Raw genomic sequence first — 19,841 nt, 5'->3', positions numbered from 1 at the left:
TCCTGGTTCCTTTTGGATTGTGTGCGTCCCGTCCTTGGCTGTAATAAAGCCACATGAATTGGTGCTTCGCCGGCACATCCTTCCTCCACAGACCTTTTACCTGGCACATGCCCATGGCTGGAATTTTTAAAAGGCAGAGCATTAACACTTCAGGCTGTACACAGCAAACCCACAAGCGGGAGAGGGTTCATGCAATGGACTGTGGATTGCATGCGTTGGGACACAAAATTGCAGTGAGGTTTACCACACTTCCAGGTGCTTGTTGAAGGGAATGGCTGCCCAGCTGGGGACAGGCTACCCCAGCACGCTGCTCTCCATGGGAAGGTTTCTGCCTTACTGCTCTTGCAGTTGGAGTTTTGCCTAAGAGAAAAGTGGATTTATCCCAAAGGTCTTGAGCTGGAAATGTCTTTTGCCAATGGGCTGGGCTGATGTCGTTGGAATTTTCCCATAGTTGGGTGAGGCCAGAATCCTACTGGCCTCTTACTGTCACCACTACCCAAGAAATGGAAAGAAAACAGACCCAATGGATCTCTCCTTCAGACACAGCCAAGGCACTGAGGGTAACACTCAGAGGTGTGTGAGAGTGAGTAGATTGAGATGGTAACAGGACCAAGATATGCCCACATATGGGCTAAAGGCTTGCTGGGGTTTAGAAGATGCAAGCCAACAGTGTGGGTGTTCTTGAGGCATCGTTACAGCCTGAGCATCACAAGGGCTTTAAGCAGGCACAGTGAATGCTGGTTGCCAGTGTGCCCGTTTACCCCAGGCATGTCATTCATGCTGGTGTAATTTAAGAGTTACTCCCGATTTACATGGGCGTAAACGAGATCAGACTAAGACCCCACAGGTGGTGGCTTTGCTGTACATTGCCCTAGCACAATACAGCCCAGTGACTTGCCAGTGACACTGACGGGGGGTTGCCATGAATTTCCCCCCCTCCTTCCAAGATTTTTCATCAGCCCAGGAGCAAAACCCATCACAGATAATTTAGGATCCTCAGAATGGAATTCTCCCAAAATGTGGATCCTCAGCTTATACGGCAGCCTCTGCACAGGAAACCCCTGTCTGGGTGGTGCAAACTTTTGCCTCTCTCCTCTGCCTTTTGGAGTTCTTCTGGCCTTTGCCTTTCAAGGACTGTTCGGTTTCTCTGCCCATCATCCGTGTTTAGGCAACCAGCTGATTTCCCCTTTTTTGCTCTTCTGATTACAGGGCGACCATAGATGAAGTGGAAACAGATGTGGTGGAGATAGAAGCAAAGCTTGACAAGGTAAGATGGGGAAGCTGAGAGAACGGCTTTGGGGGAGATGGCTGGGGTGAGTCTTTGGTTTAGGAACATGGCCCCGCCAGTCTGTTCCGGACTGTCAGAAAATCATTGGTTGATATGCTAGCTTAGTGTATATGATCATGTCTTCCTGTGCTGGCTGGATCCAGCCACTGCTGCTCAGCCATAGACGAGGGAGTTGGTTGCTCCTTTTAGCACAAGTAGCTGGGGCTTGTTTCTGAAGAGCGGTCAGCAGAGCTCCACTTCTTTGTGCCTCTGTTTCTCCTTCCACTCTGTATTGTCAACTTGGACATTTCTCACTTGGTGGCTGCCCAGCAGCTAACACAATGTGGCCATAGCCTTAGTTAAGACCTCTAGGCAATGTTCACTCCCTGATTGTGATGTTTGTAGGTATGCAACCTGGTTTAGTTACAAGAGCGCTCTGTAACTCACAGCTGGGGTTCACAGAGAGGAGGGTGTATGTGGAATTCAGCTGGGAATGGTTTTAACAATATCGTGTCGAATCTGTTTCAATTGTGATAAAGTCTTAAAAACCATTTGCTATCGTAACAATCACCTTAAATAGTTCCCCTTTGGGGAGGATGTCTAGCCCATTGGTTAGATGAGGTTCAGGACTCCTGGGGTCTACTCCAGTCTCTGCCAGAGAGTATCCCTGTGCAACCATAGCTTCGCTGCACCACCTTTCCTCCAGCAGCAAAATAAAGATATCACTTACCACACAGCAACTTTCTGAAGTTTAATTAATGTTTTTAAAGTGCTTTGAAGTTCTTGGATGAAAGGTGCTATAGAAATGCAAACTATTATTATACTATAATGAAAATTGAGTGTGTGTACACCACTGGCCTCTGCCGGATATAATTATAACTGAATTGAAGCCAGACTTCCTGAGTCCCAGGATGGTATCTTAATCATAAGACCATCTTTCCCCATTGGAAGTGTGAATCTGAAACCTGCTACCTTACTGATTTTCCTCTCTCCTATTGTGTGCTCATGCTTGTCTGTTATTGGAAGGTTGTGAACAAGTGCCAGGCTTAACATGGCTGATCTGTTTAGTGTAGGGTTTCCCCTGAGGGCTGGGAAGTGCCCACTGACTGGCTTTTACTGTATGTTTTTCTGGGTGCTGGGACTCTAATTTTAGACAACATAGCATTGGATCAAGTGCTAAACAAACAAACAAAATACATTCAAAATACAAAACATTCCAAGGATGTTGCAAAAAGATGTAGAAAAAGCAACAAGGCAGGTCAAATTTCCTGCTTTTTGACATCAGTTGTGCCCCTTTAATGTTTCCAAATATCCGTCTGGTTGTGCTACTGCATGACTTGATGAGGTCTCAATCAGCAGCTACTGAGGCAAAAGCCTCCGTCAGCCAGAATAGTTTGGAATAGCCAGTTTTAGAGTGGGGTTGGGTGGGAAGAGAGTTGAAACAGTCTTGGATCCAAGTCAAGAGACTTACTGACAGAAAGTCATGTTGTCTCCCTCCAAATGTTGGAAACATCTGCCCAATTGTTTCTGAACTGAAGCAGACAGGTGGAGGACCAGTGCCGCTGCTGGATTTTAGCAGGGAGATTGCGTGTGGCTAGAAGGGGAGAGAACTTCTGCATCAGACTTAGAAGTTGGCTTTGTTGAAGCCACAGGCCCTAAGAAATGGGTGGCCTATGGGAATCAAATAGGTGGTGTTAGGCCAAGTTCCTAGCGGACAGGTGCCTGCATAAGATACTTAGCTTCCTTATTGGAAGTAGAAAAGAACCCTGAGCTATCCTTTGGCCCTTAGAGCTGGTCCCTCGGAGGTCGGACTGGGGCGCTTTGGCTGTACAGAATCGGGGAAGCTTGTTCTGATGATTCCAATAGTGCCATTATTGTGGCTAGTCTGTGACTAAAGACCATTGGTTTCCAGGCCTGTCAATCTGGAACTCTGCGTTAGCTCTAGAATTCTATAAACAATAATTCAGCACTCACAATTTCATTGCATAGAGGAATGCCCCATAAATACATTTCCAATAGATTTAATAAGAGAGCTAATTAGAGCACCTTTGGGCCGGGACTGTCTTAAAGCTACGGTCTCAGGTAATTTGGGCCCTCTGCAGATGGTAGCAATGGGCTGGTCTTGAAGCTCCTTCCATTTTGAATGACAGGTCTCATGAGCTCGGTTTCGTTTTCACATTGTTTCCACCGGCTTGCACCAAAATCTCCTGGCAGGGCTGTGAAATTTCATGTGAAATTGTGGCTGTGTCAGAATCAGAAATAGGGCCACACAGCCTGGAACCGAAACAAATAAAGGCGGGTTTGGATCCAGGAATTTGAAGCTGAAGGCCCGCATTGAAATTCAAAGCAGTTATGCTTTGAGGGTCCATTCTGGACAAAATTCTGTTTGTTTTGCTCAGATTAAATAGGAATGTTTGTATGGCCCTTATCACCAGAGTGTTTGAGTTTTTCACTATCCTTATTGGATTTATTGTCAACTTATCTGTATAGAACAGTGGCACAGGCAAATTAAGCAACTTTGTCCAAGATAACACCAGAAATCTATGTCTGAACTAGGAGCTGACCCCAGTTCTTCTCAGCCCTTGTCCTATGCTCTATCCACCAGGCAATCCTTCCTCCTTGGGAATACTAGTGGAATAAGGTGCTATTCAGTGCAAGTAAGGGTGTCAGGATCTGTCTCTTAAGACTCAACTCTCTGCCCTTCCTGTGGTTTGGTGGGTTTCTCAGTCTTTAATTGCTTTCTACAGTTAGAGGTAGAAACAGCTGTTTCTAAACTGTGCAAATACGGCTGCTGCCTTCACTCTGACCTCAAGTTTGCCTCCAGCTGTTGCAGGCTGCTTTCCTACCAATGGTGCCCAAGCCTTCTAATATTTCAGGAGTCTTTCTGAAGCTAGGGAACATGATTTCAGAGTGCGCTCGTGCTGAATGGCCCTCAGCTACTAGGAACACAGCCTTGGCTGTGTGCGCGAGGAGGTATTTTAAAAACCGCCACGTTGCAGAATAAGCTGGATTTCCTTTCCAAAGGATCTGTCCAAAGCCCCTGGTGTCCGTCTGGGCTCCAGATGCTGCAGGAGCTACATCGATTTGTTTTCTTTCTTTGGGGTGGGATGGAATAGCACAAATGTTCCTCTACCACCCGGTTCTGTTCCGCCAGATTATGTGAACAAGAGAGAAAGGAGGCGTGTGAGAACTGTGTTCAGATAATACTCTGCTAACACAGCTGGAGACCATTGACTCACCCCATGGGCCAGTCACATTTATCAAAAATGGCTTTACAGTCATTAAAGTGGACGATTTTTGTTTCTCCCCCCAATGAAAAATTGCTGGAAAAAACTCAGTTTCTAAAAAGTTTGGTTGTCAAAAGCCAACATTTTTCATTTTGTCAAAAAAATAAATGAAACGTTCAGTGACAAGTTTTGAACACAAACATTTTTTGTGTGTGTTTCTTTTGGAGTGTGTGGATAAGACAGTATTTTTTAAACCGGCCTTAACTGTGGGTGGTGTGCTGGTTCCCTGGGGCAGGGGTTTTATAGTGAACAAGAAGACAGATTTTTGAGTCCTTGCTCTCCCCACATCCTTTCTAAAAGGAGAAATTAGATAACCAAGGGATTGTGAGTTCTGACTCACAATGTTCACTGCAATCAGCTGACAGGCTGTTTCTAGGGATGCTCAGGAGCTCACATGTGTGTATCTGGAAGTCTTTTGTTTCTGGACATTTTCCATGCGGTTCTGACTAAATTAGTGATCATAGTCCATTAATGGACCCTGAGAGGGGCTGCGGTGGGAAGCAGCCTCGCCCAGCTGTGTTGCTGTGCACCCATCTTTAAAACAAAGGAGTGGGCCTTACTCCGCTGTTAGACTGGTGGCAGTTTGGACTAACTTCAGTGGTGTGGTAACAGTCTGTAATGTCACCCAGAGGAGAATCAGACGCCCTGCATGTAGCACTCTTGCTAATACATCCCTCACTAGAGCTAGGACCTTCCACAGCCACGGAGTGAAGACAACTGTACCGTCTAGCACCACGAGCCGCTCAGTGGGGAATACCATTATTCCCTTCAGATCTTTAGTACTCAGAGGTACTGTTTCCCTGGGCTGCAGGACTGACTGAGACAGTGTTTAAGAGTTAGCTAGAGTTCCTCTGATTTTACAGGGATCTGGTCCTTGGCCCTACGCGTATTACACAGCTTAAAAAAATACAAAGCCCTCGGATCCATTATATCAGATAAACGTTTGTCAGGCTTCTAAATGTCACAGCCTCTGCCCTTGCTTTCCTTCCTCCCACACCTAACCGCCCCGCCCTCCCAGGAAAATCCAGAGAGAACATATGGACCAAATCGCCCACAAAACAACTCTCGAACCTGCAGTTGAGTTCAGAAATCTCCAATGAATAGTTTTAACAAATCATTTTGAGCACACAAGTGGGCTGCAAACCATTCACTTCAGCTACTCATACCCCCCATGGCTCCAGGCCAGTGTGAAGGTGCATTTTACCACTTCACCATTAGGCATGCATTTGTGCTTCAGTTTCCCTACCAAAGACAGTCTTCCCCAGGCTGGTAGTGTGATCTGGCCAGACCAAAAATCCTCTCCTTCCAGAGCAATGAAAGCGCAAAATCCTTTCACCCTCCTTGGGCACAGCTCTCTGCTAGGGTCTGTGCAGTGATTAAATCCATCCCTCTTGGTTGCAGGGGGGTTCCTCCCCGCTTCAACCAGGGTTCAAGACTTCACTGGGCTATGACTTCCCATTCAGTCCTTCCCCTCAGCTGCAGGGTTTCCATATCACCGCTCTAGGTAGCATCATACTGGGGCCTTCTGTTACGTACTGTAAGCTGCAGCCTTGGCACACTAATACATGGATCACCTTTCCCACTGCCCAGGGCCACGTCCTCCAAGGCCTGCTTCCGACGAGGCCTTCCTCTGGCCTCTTGAGCCAAGCACCTGTCTGCAGGGAATGCTCCCCACCTAGGGTGACCAGACAGCAAGTGTGAAAAATCGGGACAGGGGTTGGGGGGGTAATAGGTGCCTATGTAAGAAAAAGCTCCAAAAATCAGGACTGTCCCTATAAAATCGGGACATCTGGTCACCCTATCCCCACCTTAGCTCAGGCCCCAGCACATCACCATCCTCACCCCCAGGACTCTAACTGGCAGCAAGCTTTTGTCTCCGGCTCCCTCCTTCCCGGCAGGTCTTGCTGTAGCCTCGAATCAGCTGATCTGGGAGGCAAACCAGGCACAGCTGAGAGCTGTGGCCTGAGCCCCTGTGACAGCTGGCTTAGGGCAATCCAGTGATTTGGCCACGCCCTTACCTGGGGGCCGCCCCATGGCCACCACCGGAGCAGAGAGGAGGCTGGGTGTGGATGCTCCTTCCCTTCCTGATAGTGGTGTTAGCAGCAACAGGGTTCTCCTTCCCCTCCTGGGCAGCAGCAGTGCCTTGATCCCACCTCCCCCTGCCCCTCCCAGAGTCTTGTATGATTGTGGGGCCCGGTGGCTCAATTCCCTGCTGCTCCTGCCTCGGCTGTCGGCAGACACCCTTGCTTTACACCCAGGCCACGTTCCCAAGCTTTTCTTTGCCATCCACGAGAGCTAGAAACGTAAGGGCCAGATCCTCAGCTGGCGCACATCGACTGAAGACAACAGAGCTACACCGATTTACCCCAGCTCAGGCTTTGGCCTCTAACTGTTTTCTTAAATGACAGCGGGGGCGTTGACCTCACTTCCTGATTCTGTCCTGTGCTGATTCTTTCTGTTTGGCTTCACATGTTCAGACTAATAAGCCTCTGGGATCATGGGCATTTCACAAGTGGTGGCTGTCTGACTGCAACCCACGCTCGGAGAGAGAGTGTCTGTCGCCCGCCAGTGGCCGATCAGTAAACTAGAGTAATTCAGTAAGGAAGTTACTAAGCTAGGCCAACAAGTAGCAATGCAGAGTTTTAACTCTGAAGGTTATGAGTTCAGACCACGGCATTAGCCCCGCAGATCAGACTGAAACTAACTCGGTGAATTTTATTTGCAAGTCAGGTTTCTTTTCAAAACTCTTTGGCCAGCCCTATAGGACATTCACCACTCACGTCTCTTCCTCTCTCTGCAGCTGGTGAAGCTATGTAGTGGGATGATTGAGGCTGGGAAAGCCTACATCACCACCAACAAGCACTTCGTCAGCGGGGTCCGAGACCTGTCGCAGCAATGCAAGAAGGACGAAATGATTTCGGTGAGTTGCCTGGGGGGAGGAGGGGGGTGAGCATCAGAAAGGGTTAAACTTTCCAACAAGAGACTGGGACATTATATATGGGAGGAGGATTTCTGGGGATTCTCTCTAAACTCAGCAAATAAAAATGTTTCCCAGGAATAGGCAGACACCTGTGATGCTAGGTAGGTGCTTTGCAATATGCAGTGATGCGCTGGCTTTCTCTGTGGTGCTTCCTTTGACTTCCTATCAGAGGTCCTTTGTGCGAGTATCTTTTACTTATATATGTATGAATCAGGACTTTGGGTTCCTCGCCCAGTTTTGCCACTGCCCCAGTGGACAAGAAAGACACATGATCGCTGCGTGACTCAGTTTACCCTCCTGAAAAGTGGGTTCAGTTTACCTGTCTCACAAAGGAGGGGTGGAGAGCAGATGGTTGTGAGGCATAATATCTACAAAGCACACTGAGATCTTTGCAGACACATACTGCTATTATCAGCTGTGGCAGGGAGGGTCAGTGATATCCAGTGAACTCCATCGAAGGCAAGGAAATCATGCCAACTCTCATTCCAGCTAGGGTCAGAATTTTAACAGGAATCTCCCAGGGATCCCTGAGAGTCTGTGCAGTGCATTGGTGAATCTTTACATGGAAGCTGTGCTACAGATGTGCAGAATATTGATCCCTTTGGGTGAAATGTGTCCTTGTAGAGAGGACCAGCCCGAGGCCTATTCATCGTTTAAGTCTCACTAAGAGGCAGATCTCACCTTGGTGTCTGAAAGAATCCCAGATAATGCAATGTTGAAAAGGTTGAAGAATAGGATCCTTGTTTGCAAGAGGCACTATGGTTTTAAGAAGCCAGAATGCAAACAGGATCCTTGGAATCTAGGTCAGTGAGCATCGGTTATTTGGGAAACGTGGATAACCATCGTGCAGAAGAAACAGCCCGGCGGTGCTGGTTTCAGTACTAAACCGGAAAGGACGGGCAGCCTCTGGCTTCAGTGCCAGCCATTTATGTCAATGCACAGTTGCCAACTGACAGAGCGAGCGCCTCAGTGCCTTAAAGACTGTCCTTCCCCCTCTTGCCAGCGCTGGAGGAAGGGCAGCTGCCCTCATTCACTTCCTTTCCTCTTCTCCTTTCACAGGAGTGCCTCGACAAATTTGGAGACAGCCTGCAGGAAATGATTAACTATCACATGGTAAGGTGCCACCTCCCTCTTGTTTTGTTTGTGTGCTGGCGGCCAGCTCTTAATAGTCTTGCCTCCCTCTCTAGATGCTACTTAATGATCTGTTGGTTCTGGATCAGGCAGCAGTCGTGTGATACTGGACAAAGGCTGGGTCTATGAAGGAATCCTCTTAAGAGTCCCTTTCCCTGAACACTTGGCATCAATTACAAGAGTGAAGGGGTTGGGGGGGGGATGTTGCTGCCAGTTGTACAAGGTTCTTCTCTCTTTAATGAGTCAAGTTCTGCTCAGTTGCTCTGGTGCAATGTCTAGTAGTAGTGTACTTTGTGCAGTGACCAGTGGGGTTGCATGGGTGCATTCCTCAATGGGTTTGTACTGGTCTGCATGGGTGCATTGATCAATGGGTTTGTACTGGTCTGCATGGGTGCACTGATCAATGGGTTTGTACTGGTCTGCATGGGTGCATTAATCAATGGGTTTGTACTGGTCTGCATGGGTGCATTGATCAATGGGTTTGTACCAGTTTGCACGTGTGCATTGATCAGGGAGGTTGCACCAGATTACGTGGGTCCATTGGTCAGTGGTCGTGCATTGGATGCATTGGTCAGTGCGGTTGCATGAGTGCATAGATCCACGGTGGTGCAGTGGGTGCATTGATCCATAGGGTGCATGAGTGGTATTGGTTAATGAGGCTGCATGAGTGTAGCTGAGGGTGGGATTTGCCCACTGTCTTTAACCAAACATTCAGGACACTGGATGGGAATGTGGGGTAATGCTCTGCCCAGCAAGGTGAAGAGGGGACTTTCAGCACCCTTATGGGTACCACGTGCTGCAAGGTTGCTATCCTCATTCTCTTCTGTTGGAAGGGTAAGGCTCCAAAGAAGTATGCGCTCTCTGAAGAATTTGCTGCATGTTGCCCATCGGCACCAAAGGAATCTTCTCTGCATCTAAAAGTTAGGCAGCGAGAGATACACACAATCAGAGGACAGTTCAAGGCAGCTATGACCTTCTGGTGTCTGGGCCAACTGGAAAGAAAGCCATAGACTTTGCAGTCAGCAGCAGATTGGGGAGGGGAGAGGACAGGGCATCTCTCATCTTTACTTTCACTGGGGACTCCCGGCAGCCAAAGTGTCAGGGACGTGCAACCGGTGTCAGAGGGAGAGGAATTAGAATGCTCATTCCTCAAATGAAAAAAGCAAACCCACACTGTGGATGATTCATTCTTCTTTGGTGATTATGGTGGGAACTGTGTGTGAGGACAAGGTAGGACTAGACTGGGGTCCAAACCTCAGCACGTTCACCGTGAATGCCTCACTTGCATAGCCTGCATGTATTCCAGGGAGGGGGGAGGCCAGGATCCTCTTGGAAGCCCGTCAGCATTGATCTCTGCCCTACCAGCAGGAGTGGCTTGGAGGTTACCTTGCTGCTCCTGCTTTGGAGTTTTGCATTGGCTTGGTACGTCCAGAACCCAAAGCAATATTCCAGGGGGCGTGAGCCTCAGGTGGATTGGAACCCAGGGACCCGTTGGAGTGAGCAATCCACTGGGAACATAGTCAGCTTCGGGGTTAAGGACAAACTGGTGTATACGAATGCCACAGTAAGATTAAAGGAAGAAAGTGGCCAGATAAAGGCTGATTCTGGACTTCAGTGTGTCTCGAAACCAGAGCACCTGGGGTGGGAGAACCTGTCCGGTGGACGCCCAGACACTCTATTTCTGAGCCTTGCAGAGGAGAAAGGTGGTTCTCACTCTGTGGCTCTGAGCCAGCCGTACAGTATGAGACTCATTCGGCGACAAGAGCGCTTCAGACCAAAGGAGGCTTCGGGTGTCGGTGCTGGAGTGACCCAGATTTATTCCCCATTGCCCCTGTCACTGTGCATGAGGGATGACGCGTGATTTTGGAACACAAGCTAACTGTGGGCGATCGGAGGCAAAGCCTCAGCGAGTCCATTTCGTTTTCTGGGAAGCAGGTAGGGAGAGCACGTTTCCTAATGGGAAATGACACAGGGGAAGAGGTAAAAATACACCCAGGCTTTCTGGGCGCGTTAGCGTCTGAGAGCAAAGTCGACCAGTGATATAGAAACCCAACAGCAGGAGGACTGTACCAAACCGAATGTGTGTCAGAGAAGGGGGTGTGTGTGTGAGAGAGAGAGGGATGTATGCCCAGTCTACCCCAGGAGTGCTTTGCTGGTATAGCTAGACCAGTATACTGTACAGGCAAATGCTCCTAGTGTAGACACAGCTTTACCCGCAAAGCTTTTGCTGGTATAGTTTGTTCCGTCCCCACCCCCGTGTGAAATAAGCAATACTGGTAAAAGCAAAGCGTTGCTGGTAGAACTGTCTCCACACGAGGGGCTTCTGGCGGTACAGCTCTGTCAGTCCGACATCGCACCTCTTCACGCCCCTGACCCACGTAGATAGGCCTGCAAAACTCTGACGTGTAGACCAGGGCAGAGAGATACGGGGTGTATGAGGGAGAGAGAGCATGAAGGCATGAGAAGAGAAGACAGAGCCCTACATTCTGGTTGAAGGCCCCCAGGAGAACCCCCAGCCTCGGCTCTGCCTGCCAGAGGTTGCAACATGCTATTAATGTTTAACGACATGTGGTTAGCTGAACTAGAAGTGCCCAATGTGCAGCATCAGAGGAGACTGGCTAATTAAACCACTGTTGCTACCGTGGAGGATGTAGCGAGAGAGGGGAAGTCCAAAGCTGGCTGCAAGTGCAGCATTTATCCCAGCAGACTGATGGCATGGGCTAAGCTCCTATTTGGTCGGCATGGGCCAGGCCTCGGGTCTCTCACTCTCCTTTTGCCTCTCACACCAACCCTTGGGACTAGTTTTTCCCTCAGGTCCTTACTGATTTCACTGAGAGTTACTCCCCCCACCCCCAACTGATGGTAGAAACCTTGTGATGGGTCCCCAGAGCCCCAGCCTGAGCAAAAGTCAAGAGCAGCAGGAAGTGATGGCCGGGATTCTCCAAGGGGACTGGTGAGATCCTGGCTCTCCAACTTGGGGCACAGCCAAGAGGCTGGTTCTCCGAAACTGCTGAGCATCTCCCCCTCCGAAAATTCAGGCCCCTTGAAGGTGTCCCAGGCTGGGCACCCAAAGGCTGAGGCACCCAGATGACTAGTCACTACTACTAATGAGCTGGAGCGAGCGGAGGGTCAATAAGCCCAGTCACCTTCTCTCCTTTACCAGTAGATTAGCTATTTTGGCAACCCCTCCAAAGTCCTTCCAGTTATGGGGGCACTTGGTCTCTGAGTGTTTCAAAAGAGTCTACAGCGATCTAGTTTGTTTATGAAGGTGGAGTACGGCTAGACCCTGGGTGAGGACTGGGTGAGGACTTATCTCCAACCCCTCCCTGCTGTAATGGGCTCATACCTGGCCTGGTGGATCCTTGTGGCCAGCAGAGCTTTGCAAGCTGTTTTCTGCCCAGCGGCCTGTTGCAAGAGTCAGCAAACTCTGGGACACAGCAGCCCTCCTCCTGGTTGCCTCCCCGTCCTGTGACAAACTCTTCCTTTTAAGTTTACTTCGCCCAAGCAGACCGGGTTCGGCAGCTGTGCTTATTTAGTACCAGCTGAGCCCAGAAGAGCTTGCCTGCCTTTTCCTGATTGGGATGGAGGTATGTCCCACCTTTTCCAAGAGTGACTCTTCTGGGAACACCAATAAGCAGTGACAACGTTCCCAGAGCCAAAACCATAGCGGTGCCGCCAGTGGAATAACCCCTCCTGCCCTCATCCCATTCCGTCCTGTCCTGTTGGGGGAGTTCTCCACTGTTCACAAGTACCCCTGATTGCACTATTTCAAAGAGATGGCATCTCATGTTTTGCTCGCTGCATGCCCAAAGCAAGACATATGTCGGAAGACTCGCTCCCGAGTGTTTTTGGGTGCAATCGCTCATCCCCAGGAAATGTCTTTGGAGTGACTGTAACATCCCTGAGCCAGCTACGATGCCTGTGCCATTAGCCAAGTTATTTTTAGTGGTTCTTCTGCTGTCTCCTCTCTTGTGTATGTTTGTGTGAACATCTTGGCTCATCCAGGCACAAAGATGTCAGCTATGAAGCGGTGACCAATGCTTCGTCCAGGCATGTGTCCAGTACAGTATGTACGGCTGGAACAAATTAAAAAGAAGGAAGAATGCCCTAAAATTCAGTTGGAGGAAGTTAAAGTCACTTGTTCTTTACCTTTATTGCTGGAGCATTGGCCTGGGAAACATCCCTACTTCTAGTCCTGCTAGGACGATTCCCTGCAAAATCCACATATGAAATGCATTGTTGAATGGAGAAAACTAATATGCTAATGCATCCCCAACTTTTACACGAGACACAAGCAGGAAAAGACAATAGCTTATTTGAAGCAAAATCCACTGCAAAGAAAGGATGATCTTGTGGTTAAGGCAAGCAGCAAGGACATGGCAGCCGTGGTAGTACCCCCATCCACCACCACTTTCCTTTTGGACTTCAAGCAGGTCACCTAATCTCTTTGTGCCTCAGTGTCCATATCCATAAAATGGGATTAACCATACTTTCATACCTCAGAGTGAGTGTTGTGCAGATAATTACATTAGTGCATGTAAAGGCCACAGCAACATTTTAATTAGGTATGTTTTGCCCTAGTAAGGGTGAAAGGCTGGGGAGGGGGAAGTAGAGGGGTGAGGGCAAGGACAGTAGGTTTAGTTCCGAAATGAAGAATGCTAGGAGCTAAAAATCAGGTATTACTTCAGTGGGATGGCACTAGTGCATTTGAAAACAGCAATTGCCCCAGGGCTCCTACTGGAATTCAAAAGAGACACAGTGTGAGAAAACAAGATTGTTCCATGGAAAAATCCCACACTGGAGGAATTCCAAATACTCTACCACAGTCAACAGACTGCTTAGCCGAACACTAGAAAATGCAGTGCAGAGAGTCATCTTGTATTGGCTAAAAGAGTTCATTAGATGGGACATGACATGACGTGCTCACGGTGTAACCGATCCCCATGGTAGGGGTCAGGAAGGAATTTCCTCCCAGGTCAGATTGGCAGGGACCTTGTTTGTTTGTTTTTAAATTTTCTTCTGTAGCATAGGGTGGAGATCACTTGCCAGGAGCATCTGGGTTTATCTCACTCACTCAATTCCTTGCCAGTGGCTGGGGCCTCGGGCATTGGCGCACCTGTTCTCTGCCAATGGCACATGATAGTTTTGTCTCTGAAGGGCTGCAATGCTTTGGTCTGATTCTGGCTGCTAGCTCTGGCTTGTGCGGGTGCTGGGTGGTGATGGTGGTTTCCATTTCTAATTTTTTGCCACTCTGTGATCTGATTTGCAAGTGGAGGCAGCAAGAGGCAAATGCTATTGTGCGTTTGCCCTGCTTGAGTCCAAACCTGCTTCTGCGGCGGGTAGGCTGTGACCCGCAATGCTGTGCAGGCCGGCGGGAGTGGGGTCCCGCACCCTGAAGGTCAGATGCCCTGACAACGTAGCATGGCTCCTGTGTGTGGTTAGCTTACTGAGAATATATATATTTTTATACCACGAAAGAAAAGAAGGAGCGACAAGGAGACATTGTGATGATGATGAGGAGGAGGAGGATGCAGAGGGTCCAGGTCCAAGATACCTTGAACTTCTCATTCTTCAATGGGTCTTGTTTGTTTTGGTTAATGTTACGGGGACCAGTGGTTACTCTTGGAAGCCCAGGGGAAGTGTTTCTGTCACATGCCGGTTATATGGGACTAATTTCACCGGCTGCTGTGGAGGAAATAGCCTTTCAAAATCTTAAACAATAGGCTTTCCAGGACATTCCTTTCAGTAGTGTACACTTAAAGGCTTGAAACACGGAGCTGGAATGCATGGTAGACCATATCACTGATCCCACCAGTGCGGCAATGCTGACCTCTTGAGGCCGTTGGCATTGGTATTGTCAATGCGCCCTGACAGCTTGCAATTAGGCCAGGTTTCCCATTGTATCTGGCTGTGGGGAGCTGCATAGCTTCTGAGCACTGTTTTCCTTCTTCACTGTGCCTCCCCTCTGCAGACACGCTCCAGAAGCAACCCAGGCAGGGTCCATGGCTCTCTCCCCTCTCTTTGTGATGTACGTTTGATCCCGACTGGGCTAAACCACTCGGAGACGCTGCTCGGTCGTGGTAGCACTGATCCTGAGCCAGTTAGAGTTGTTCCACTGGGCCACTGTTGCCTCGGTCACCTTTTGCAGCGGTCAGGTGTGTTCATGTGAAGCCATCGCAGCATGGGCTAGCCCCTAAATACATGATCCAGGGTCCCGGGTGGGCTTATGCCACCCAGGCTGCCCGCTGCACTGCTGCAGCTTCCCTGATATGGTTACTGCAGCTGGCGAGGTCAAAGCACATGCCGCTTGGGTGTGTCTGCATGTGCTGGAGTCACACCTCCGACTGCCGTGTCATGGGGGGAGAGTGTGGGTGGAGTTTTTCTGGATCAGCTCGCAACTGGCCTCTCTTGCTCCAGCTCCTGAACCTGGCTCGTGCAATTGAATTAAGCTTCAGAACAAAGAAACTGGAAAAAATATGTTTGGAGTAATGATAGGGAGGGGGGACTGAAAAAACCAACCCCCATCAAACATGTCTTTGTTATTACTCATAATAGGGAGTAATAATAACATGGACCCTTCTCTATTTGTCCCATCAGTACTGCCCCATGAGCTGCCCAGTAGGGGGTGCTGGGTCAGTGCTTCTTACATTACAACCTCTTCCTTTGTCCCATATGCGTCTCAGCTTAGTCTGCTCGCTGAGCCAAGGTAGCTGATCAGTGGCTGCTTTCCCTAGACTTGAGGCACTGAGCACCCCTTCTTTTCTCTGTTGCCAGCACCTGCCCCAAAATACACACAAGCTCAGAGCCATTAACCATCGGCTGGGCCATTAAATATGAGAAAACAACTTTTGCCTCTTTTTATAGAATCTGGTGAATGTAATTAAATGTGAGAGTAACAAGATCTGCCCATAGCTAAAGGCGAGAAAGGCCTTTGCCAGTCCTGGATCAATAGCTCTCAGATTCATGGGCGGCTGGACTGAGAGTAATGAGGCAGTATGATGGCGTGTGAATGATGGCAGTGCAATAGCTCACGTAGGTTTCCTGTAGCCCCGTGCTAATGGCCATTAAACCACACCCTCGAATGGGAGACTGGTCCCCAGCAACTGCTGATTGGGAATCCCAGCTCCCTGCCATTGTTCTGCCCAGTGGAGATCACTTGTCTACTCCGAATACAGAGCTACTGCAGAGGTAGCGTAATCCTCCCCCTATATGTCTAGAGCAGAGGCTGTCCTTTATGGCAACCCCTTAAAGCTGACTGGCTGCCCAGAGTAAAGTGTGTTCGACACACTGAAAGCTCAGAGCTGTCAGCATCCCACAGCTAGGGAAAGGGCAAGTGTGATGGGACACCCTCCCCCCCAGTGCCTCTGGTGGAAAGGCTAAGGAGCATTCCCACACTCAGGCATCTGTAGCCTAAAGCGACTATCCCCTAACCCTACCCATGTCTCATGTATGGTCTCTGGTGAAATTTTGTTCAGGCTTGAAGCTACAGGTCAACCTGGCTAGTAATCAATTCCAGCCAGTCCTTTGGGTAGATACTTACTGCAAGATTTGTTGGGCACGCAAAGGGTAACAGAGACACGACCTAGTAATACAGAGCTATCCATCCACACAGGGAATTTCCAGCCAGGACTCAAAGCCCAAGAGCAAAACTCATGTCATCAGGACCCCTGAGAGGAAATAAATGTCAGGGAGACATCAAGGGGGTGCCACAGTAGGGCTGACTGGGCTGAATGGGGTCTGCTGATCTATCGGAGTGCTCCAAAAATCCTATTATACATATGAAAAAATAAATAATCCATCTCTCTCTCTCGATCTGATTTATCCATGTATCAGAACGGGTGGAAAAACAGGATGTATGTTTCAAGGATTTTTTTATGGAAAGTTCATCCTGGTTTTTTTGTTGAGAAATTTCATTGACAAAATCAAAATGCAGAAAATTTCCCACGAGGTTTATTCCCCGCGTGCCCCCGCTTTTCTGTCTTTGTATCCATCCATCCATCCATCTCCATGTCTCTCTATGTGTCCGTCTATCCACCCCCTGAATGTTCCCCTCTAGCTACCTCATCTATCAGGAATCACTGAGATAAGAAGGAAAAAGCATGCACGTGAAAATGCGGGGGCAATACAGTTATTCGGGTGGAGCCCATAAAGCCCATGTATGGCCCTTTAGCAGCCCCAGGCTGTTTTCAGACTCCGAAGTTGTGACATTGTAGGTGCTCTCCAGCACGGTTCCAACCAGCACAGTCAGTGCTACTCTGTGCCTTATCCCCATCCGGCCTTAAACCGTCCGGTCCATCCCTAGCTGCTGTGGCTACGTCACGGTATCTAGCAGCAGCCGCCGCCTTCAGAGACGATGTAGCTTCACTGAAAGGGCTGAGAAGCATTTCCTGCTGTCAAGGAAAAAGCCACCCAAGCTGTGAGGAGTCAGTGAGGCAGATGCCAGATGTCTTGGGGCTGATTGTGTTGTGTTTAAGGCAAAGAGAGAGAAATATCTAAAGGATGAAAAAGGAGAATTCCTCCAAGCTGCTTGCTCCCCACAGAGCTGGTGGGGCTATGAGTAGCTTCCTACCGCACATGGTGATGTGCCAGACGCATCAGGCTGCTCTAGTGGGAAACATTTAAATGGATGCAGAATTGCCAGCTGACAAAGTGAGTCCAGTAGGATTAGTGTCACCATATCATGACATTGGTGTCATCATGTCACCTCGCAATGACATTTCACCAGCCTCCCCTCCCCCAAATACTTTGGGATAATTTAATGTCCTGTAGGCTATGATACAGCCCCACCAAAATCAGGACCTAGATCGACCAGTTAGAGCAAATGCTCAGAACCCAGGGAAATTCCAGGTTCTCATTAGTGTAGTGAACCACCAAAAGGTTGGTGGTTGGGTTCAGAGATATCCCCACAGATCTGGATTTTTTCTGTGAACTTCTTGAATCACTTGGGGCTGAGAACAAGTTTCCTTGTCGTGTTTAGGTACTTCCTACTCCTGGGTGAATAACCTGAGAGGCTTTTAAAGTATTACAGGAACTTCTCTTTGCAATGCCAGCTGGAAGCCAGAAATGCAGACGCAGTGGTAATAATGTGTGAGGGGCTGAAGCATCTGATCTGGACTTTTTCAAGTTTTAGGTGCCCTTCACGTTTTGGATGTACGATCTGCTTGGTTCTTCTTTCAGCCAAACTCTATGTGTAATCCCTGCTAGCTCACTGGCCTGGAATAAGTCTCTTCCCCTCCTTGTAACACAGCTTGAATGAGAAGGACCTTGCTGAAAAGCAGCTGGGGAGATTTTCCCATTGTGATGGGGCGTACCACCAGTCACTCACTGTAGATGAAGCAGCTCACTAGGTGGCTTGCTCAACTTCTTGTTGCCCCTCCAGGAACAGTTACTGGGCCTCAGCCTGGGCCTGCTGTTGTTGTGCAAGATGTCTATTCCCTTCTCCCCTTTGCTAGGAAGGCAGGCTCGGTCATCCCACTTCTCCCACCACGGGTTGTAGCATGCACTCACTACTAGCGTGCCCCCATCTCTCAACACATGGCACTACTGGGGTTCTTCTCTAGTGCCCCTTTGTGTCCTGATTCAGCAATGGTCTGCCCCTTCTATGGGCTAGCCTCCTGACTAGGTCAGCTCTCAGTCTGGTTCCCTTTCGGGGTTAACAGAACACAAGGCTGGTGTTGTCAAGGGTAGGCCCCTGACTTGGTTAGGTTACTTGGGTTATGGCAAAGAGAGCCCTCCTCCCTGTTCTGGCTTCCCCCACAACTGGGCTCTAGTGAAAATAGCCAGCCCTTTTTATCTGGCCTGCTGGGCTCTCATTGGCCTCTGCCTGCTCCAGGCCCTTCTAGGTGCCAGAAGACTAACTCTTGTTGGTTCTGCCTGCAGTTGATCATGAGAGGTCTCTCTCTAGGCGACCTCTGGATGTCTGAATTTGCTGCTCTTCCTATCCACCTTCTTAGGGCGAGGTGTGTCAAGGTGGTGGGGCCTCCGGCAAGGGGCAGTGAATGCTTGGTACATCCTGTCACTCCAGTGAACAGTATTCTTTAAACACCAGGTTGGAGTCACTGTAGCCCAGAAACTCCATCTGGGTCAGATGAGAGACTCCTCCTGTCAGATGGCTTGTTAGGTTCTATTGCCAGAAACTTGAATAGCTAGGAAGTAAACTGCGGGAAGAGTCTGACACCAGGGAAAGATGCCCCATATGTTGTAATTATCTAAACTTGTTTCTTTGTTGGAACAGCCTCAGTCGTATTTGCGTGCTCTTTCCACGGCCACACCCTTGCTCAGCGTGGAGAAATCAGATACCACTAAGCCAGCAGTCGCGCAGTGCATGTGTGAAGGGAAGAGGTTTGGATGCCAGGAACAACCTCCGCCGAGCTAACTCCAGTCCTAGCTCTGGCCTGTGGAATAATTCTTAGATCTCAGAGTGGGTCATTCTTTTGGAAAATGTGGCAGTTACCTTGACAGAGTAGCATGGATTAATCTCCAGATTGGTAGGGCATCTATTCCAATTCCCACTGAATCTTTCTGTTGACTCCAGTGGGAGCTGGCTGAGGCCCGGGACGTGCTGTGCTGTAGGAGGTGCCGTCTTTTCGATAGAACATAAAACGAAACTTTGGATCGCTTTTGGGCACTAAAGATCCCAGGACACTTTGATCAGGGATGCTCAGCCCAATGCACTGGCCAAATTCCTACTCAGATATTGCATTGTGCCTCCATAAATATCGCTGTCTCTTCTGTTAGATGCAGTACCTTTCAGTTCCTGTCATATAGGTAGTGCAGTGTTACTATGTGCTCTTAAATAGCTATAGTGTCCCACCCCAGAAGTGGCTGCATTTTAGGGATAAGCGGAGTGATTCTCTTGAGTGATTGGCAGACACTTATTTCTGCTTAACTTCTGCCTTGCCTAGAAATCAGTGTTAGTTTCCCTTTCTTGGTACAGAACAATCCTTCCAGCTAATGTACTGGCGGGGCAATATCTTAGCAACAGGGACCCTCTCTATGGAGGCTGTAGGCCTCCAAATAACCATGCATTCTGTGTTTGCTGATCCATTCTTGCTGCTTCCAGGGTGAAATCCTGGCCGCATTGAAGTAAATGACAAAACTCCCATTGACGCCAGTGGAGGATTTCACCCCAGGTTCATGGGGCTTGTTCATTTCAATACAATTTGCATTTATGTAG

At 49.0% G+C, this 19,841-nt stretch overlaps 1 protein-coding gene across 1 annotated transcript in view; it reads left to right on the top strand.

The window, feature by feature from the left end:
- ACAP3 (ArfGAP with coiled-coil, ankyrin repeat and PH domains 3) overlaps positions 1-19,841 on the top strand; it is a 158,851-nt gene that overhangs the window by 67,960 nt on the left and 71,050 nt on the right. Inside the window, exons 2-4 of the mRNA XM_074933909.1 lie at positions 1,210-1,267; positions 7,355-7,474; positions 8,594-8,647. Of these exons, the coding sequence (XP_074790010.1) occupies positions 1,210-1,267; positions 7,355-7,474; positions 8,594-8,647 (232 nt within the window). The remainder of the gene's footprint in view (positions 1-1,209; positions 1,268-7,354; positions 7,475-8,593; positions 8,648-19,841) is intronic.

This window comes from Natator depressus, chromosome 18 (genome assembly GCF_965152275.1).
Source record: "Natator depressus isolate rNatDep1 chromosome 18, rNatDep2.hap1, whole genome shotgun sequence".
NCBI lineage: Eukaryota > Metazoa > Chordata > Testudines > Cheloniidae > Natator > Natator depressus.
This window is presented reverse-complemented; position numbering and strand designations above follow the sequence as displayed.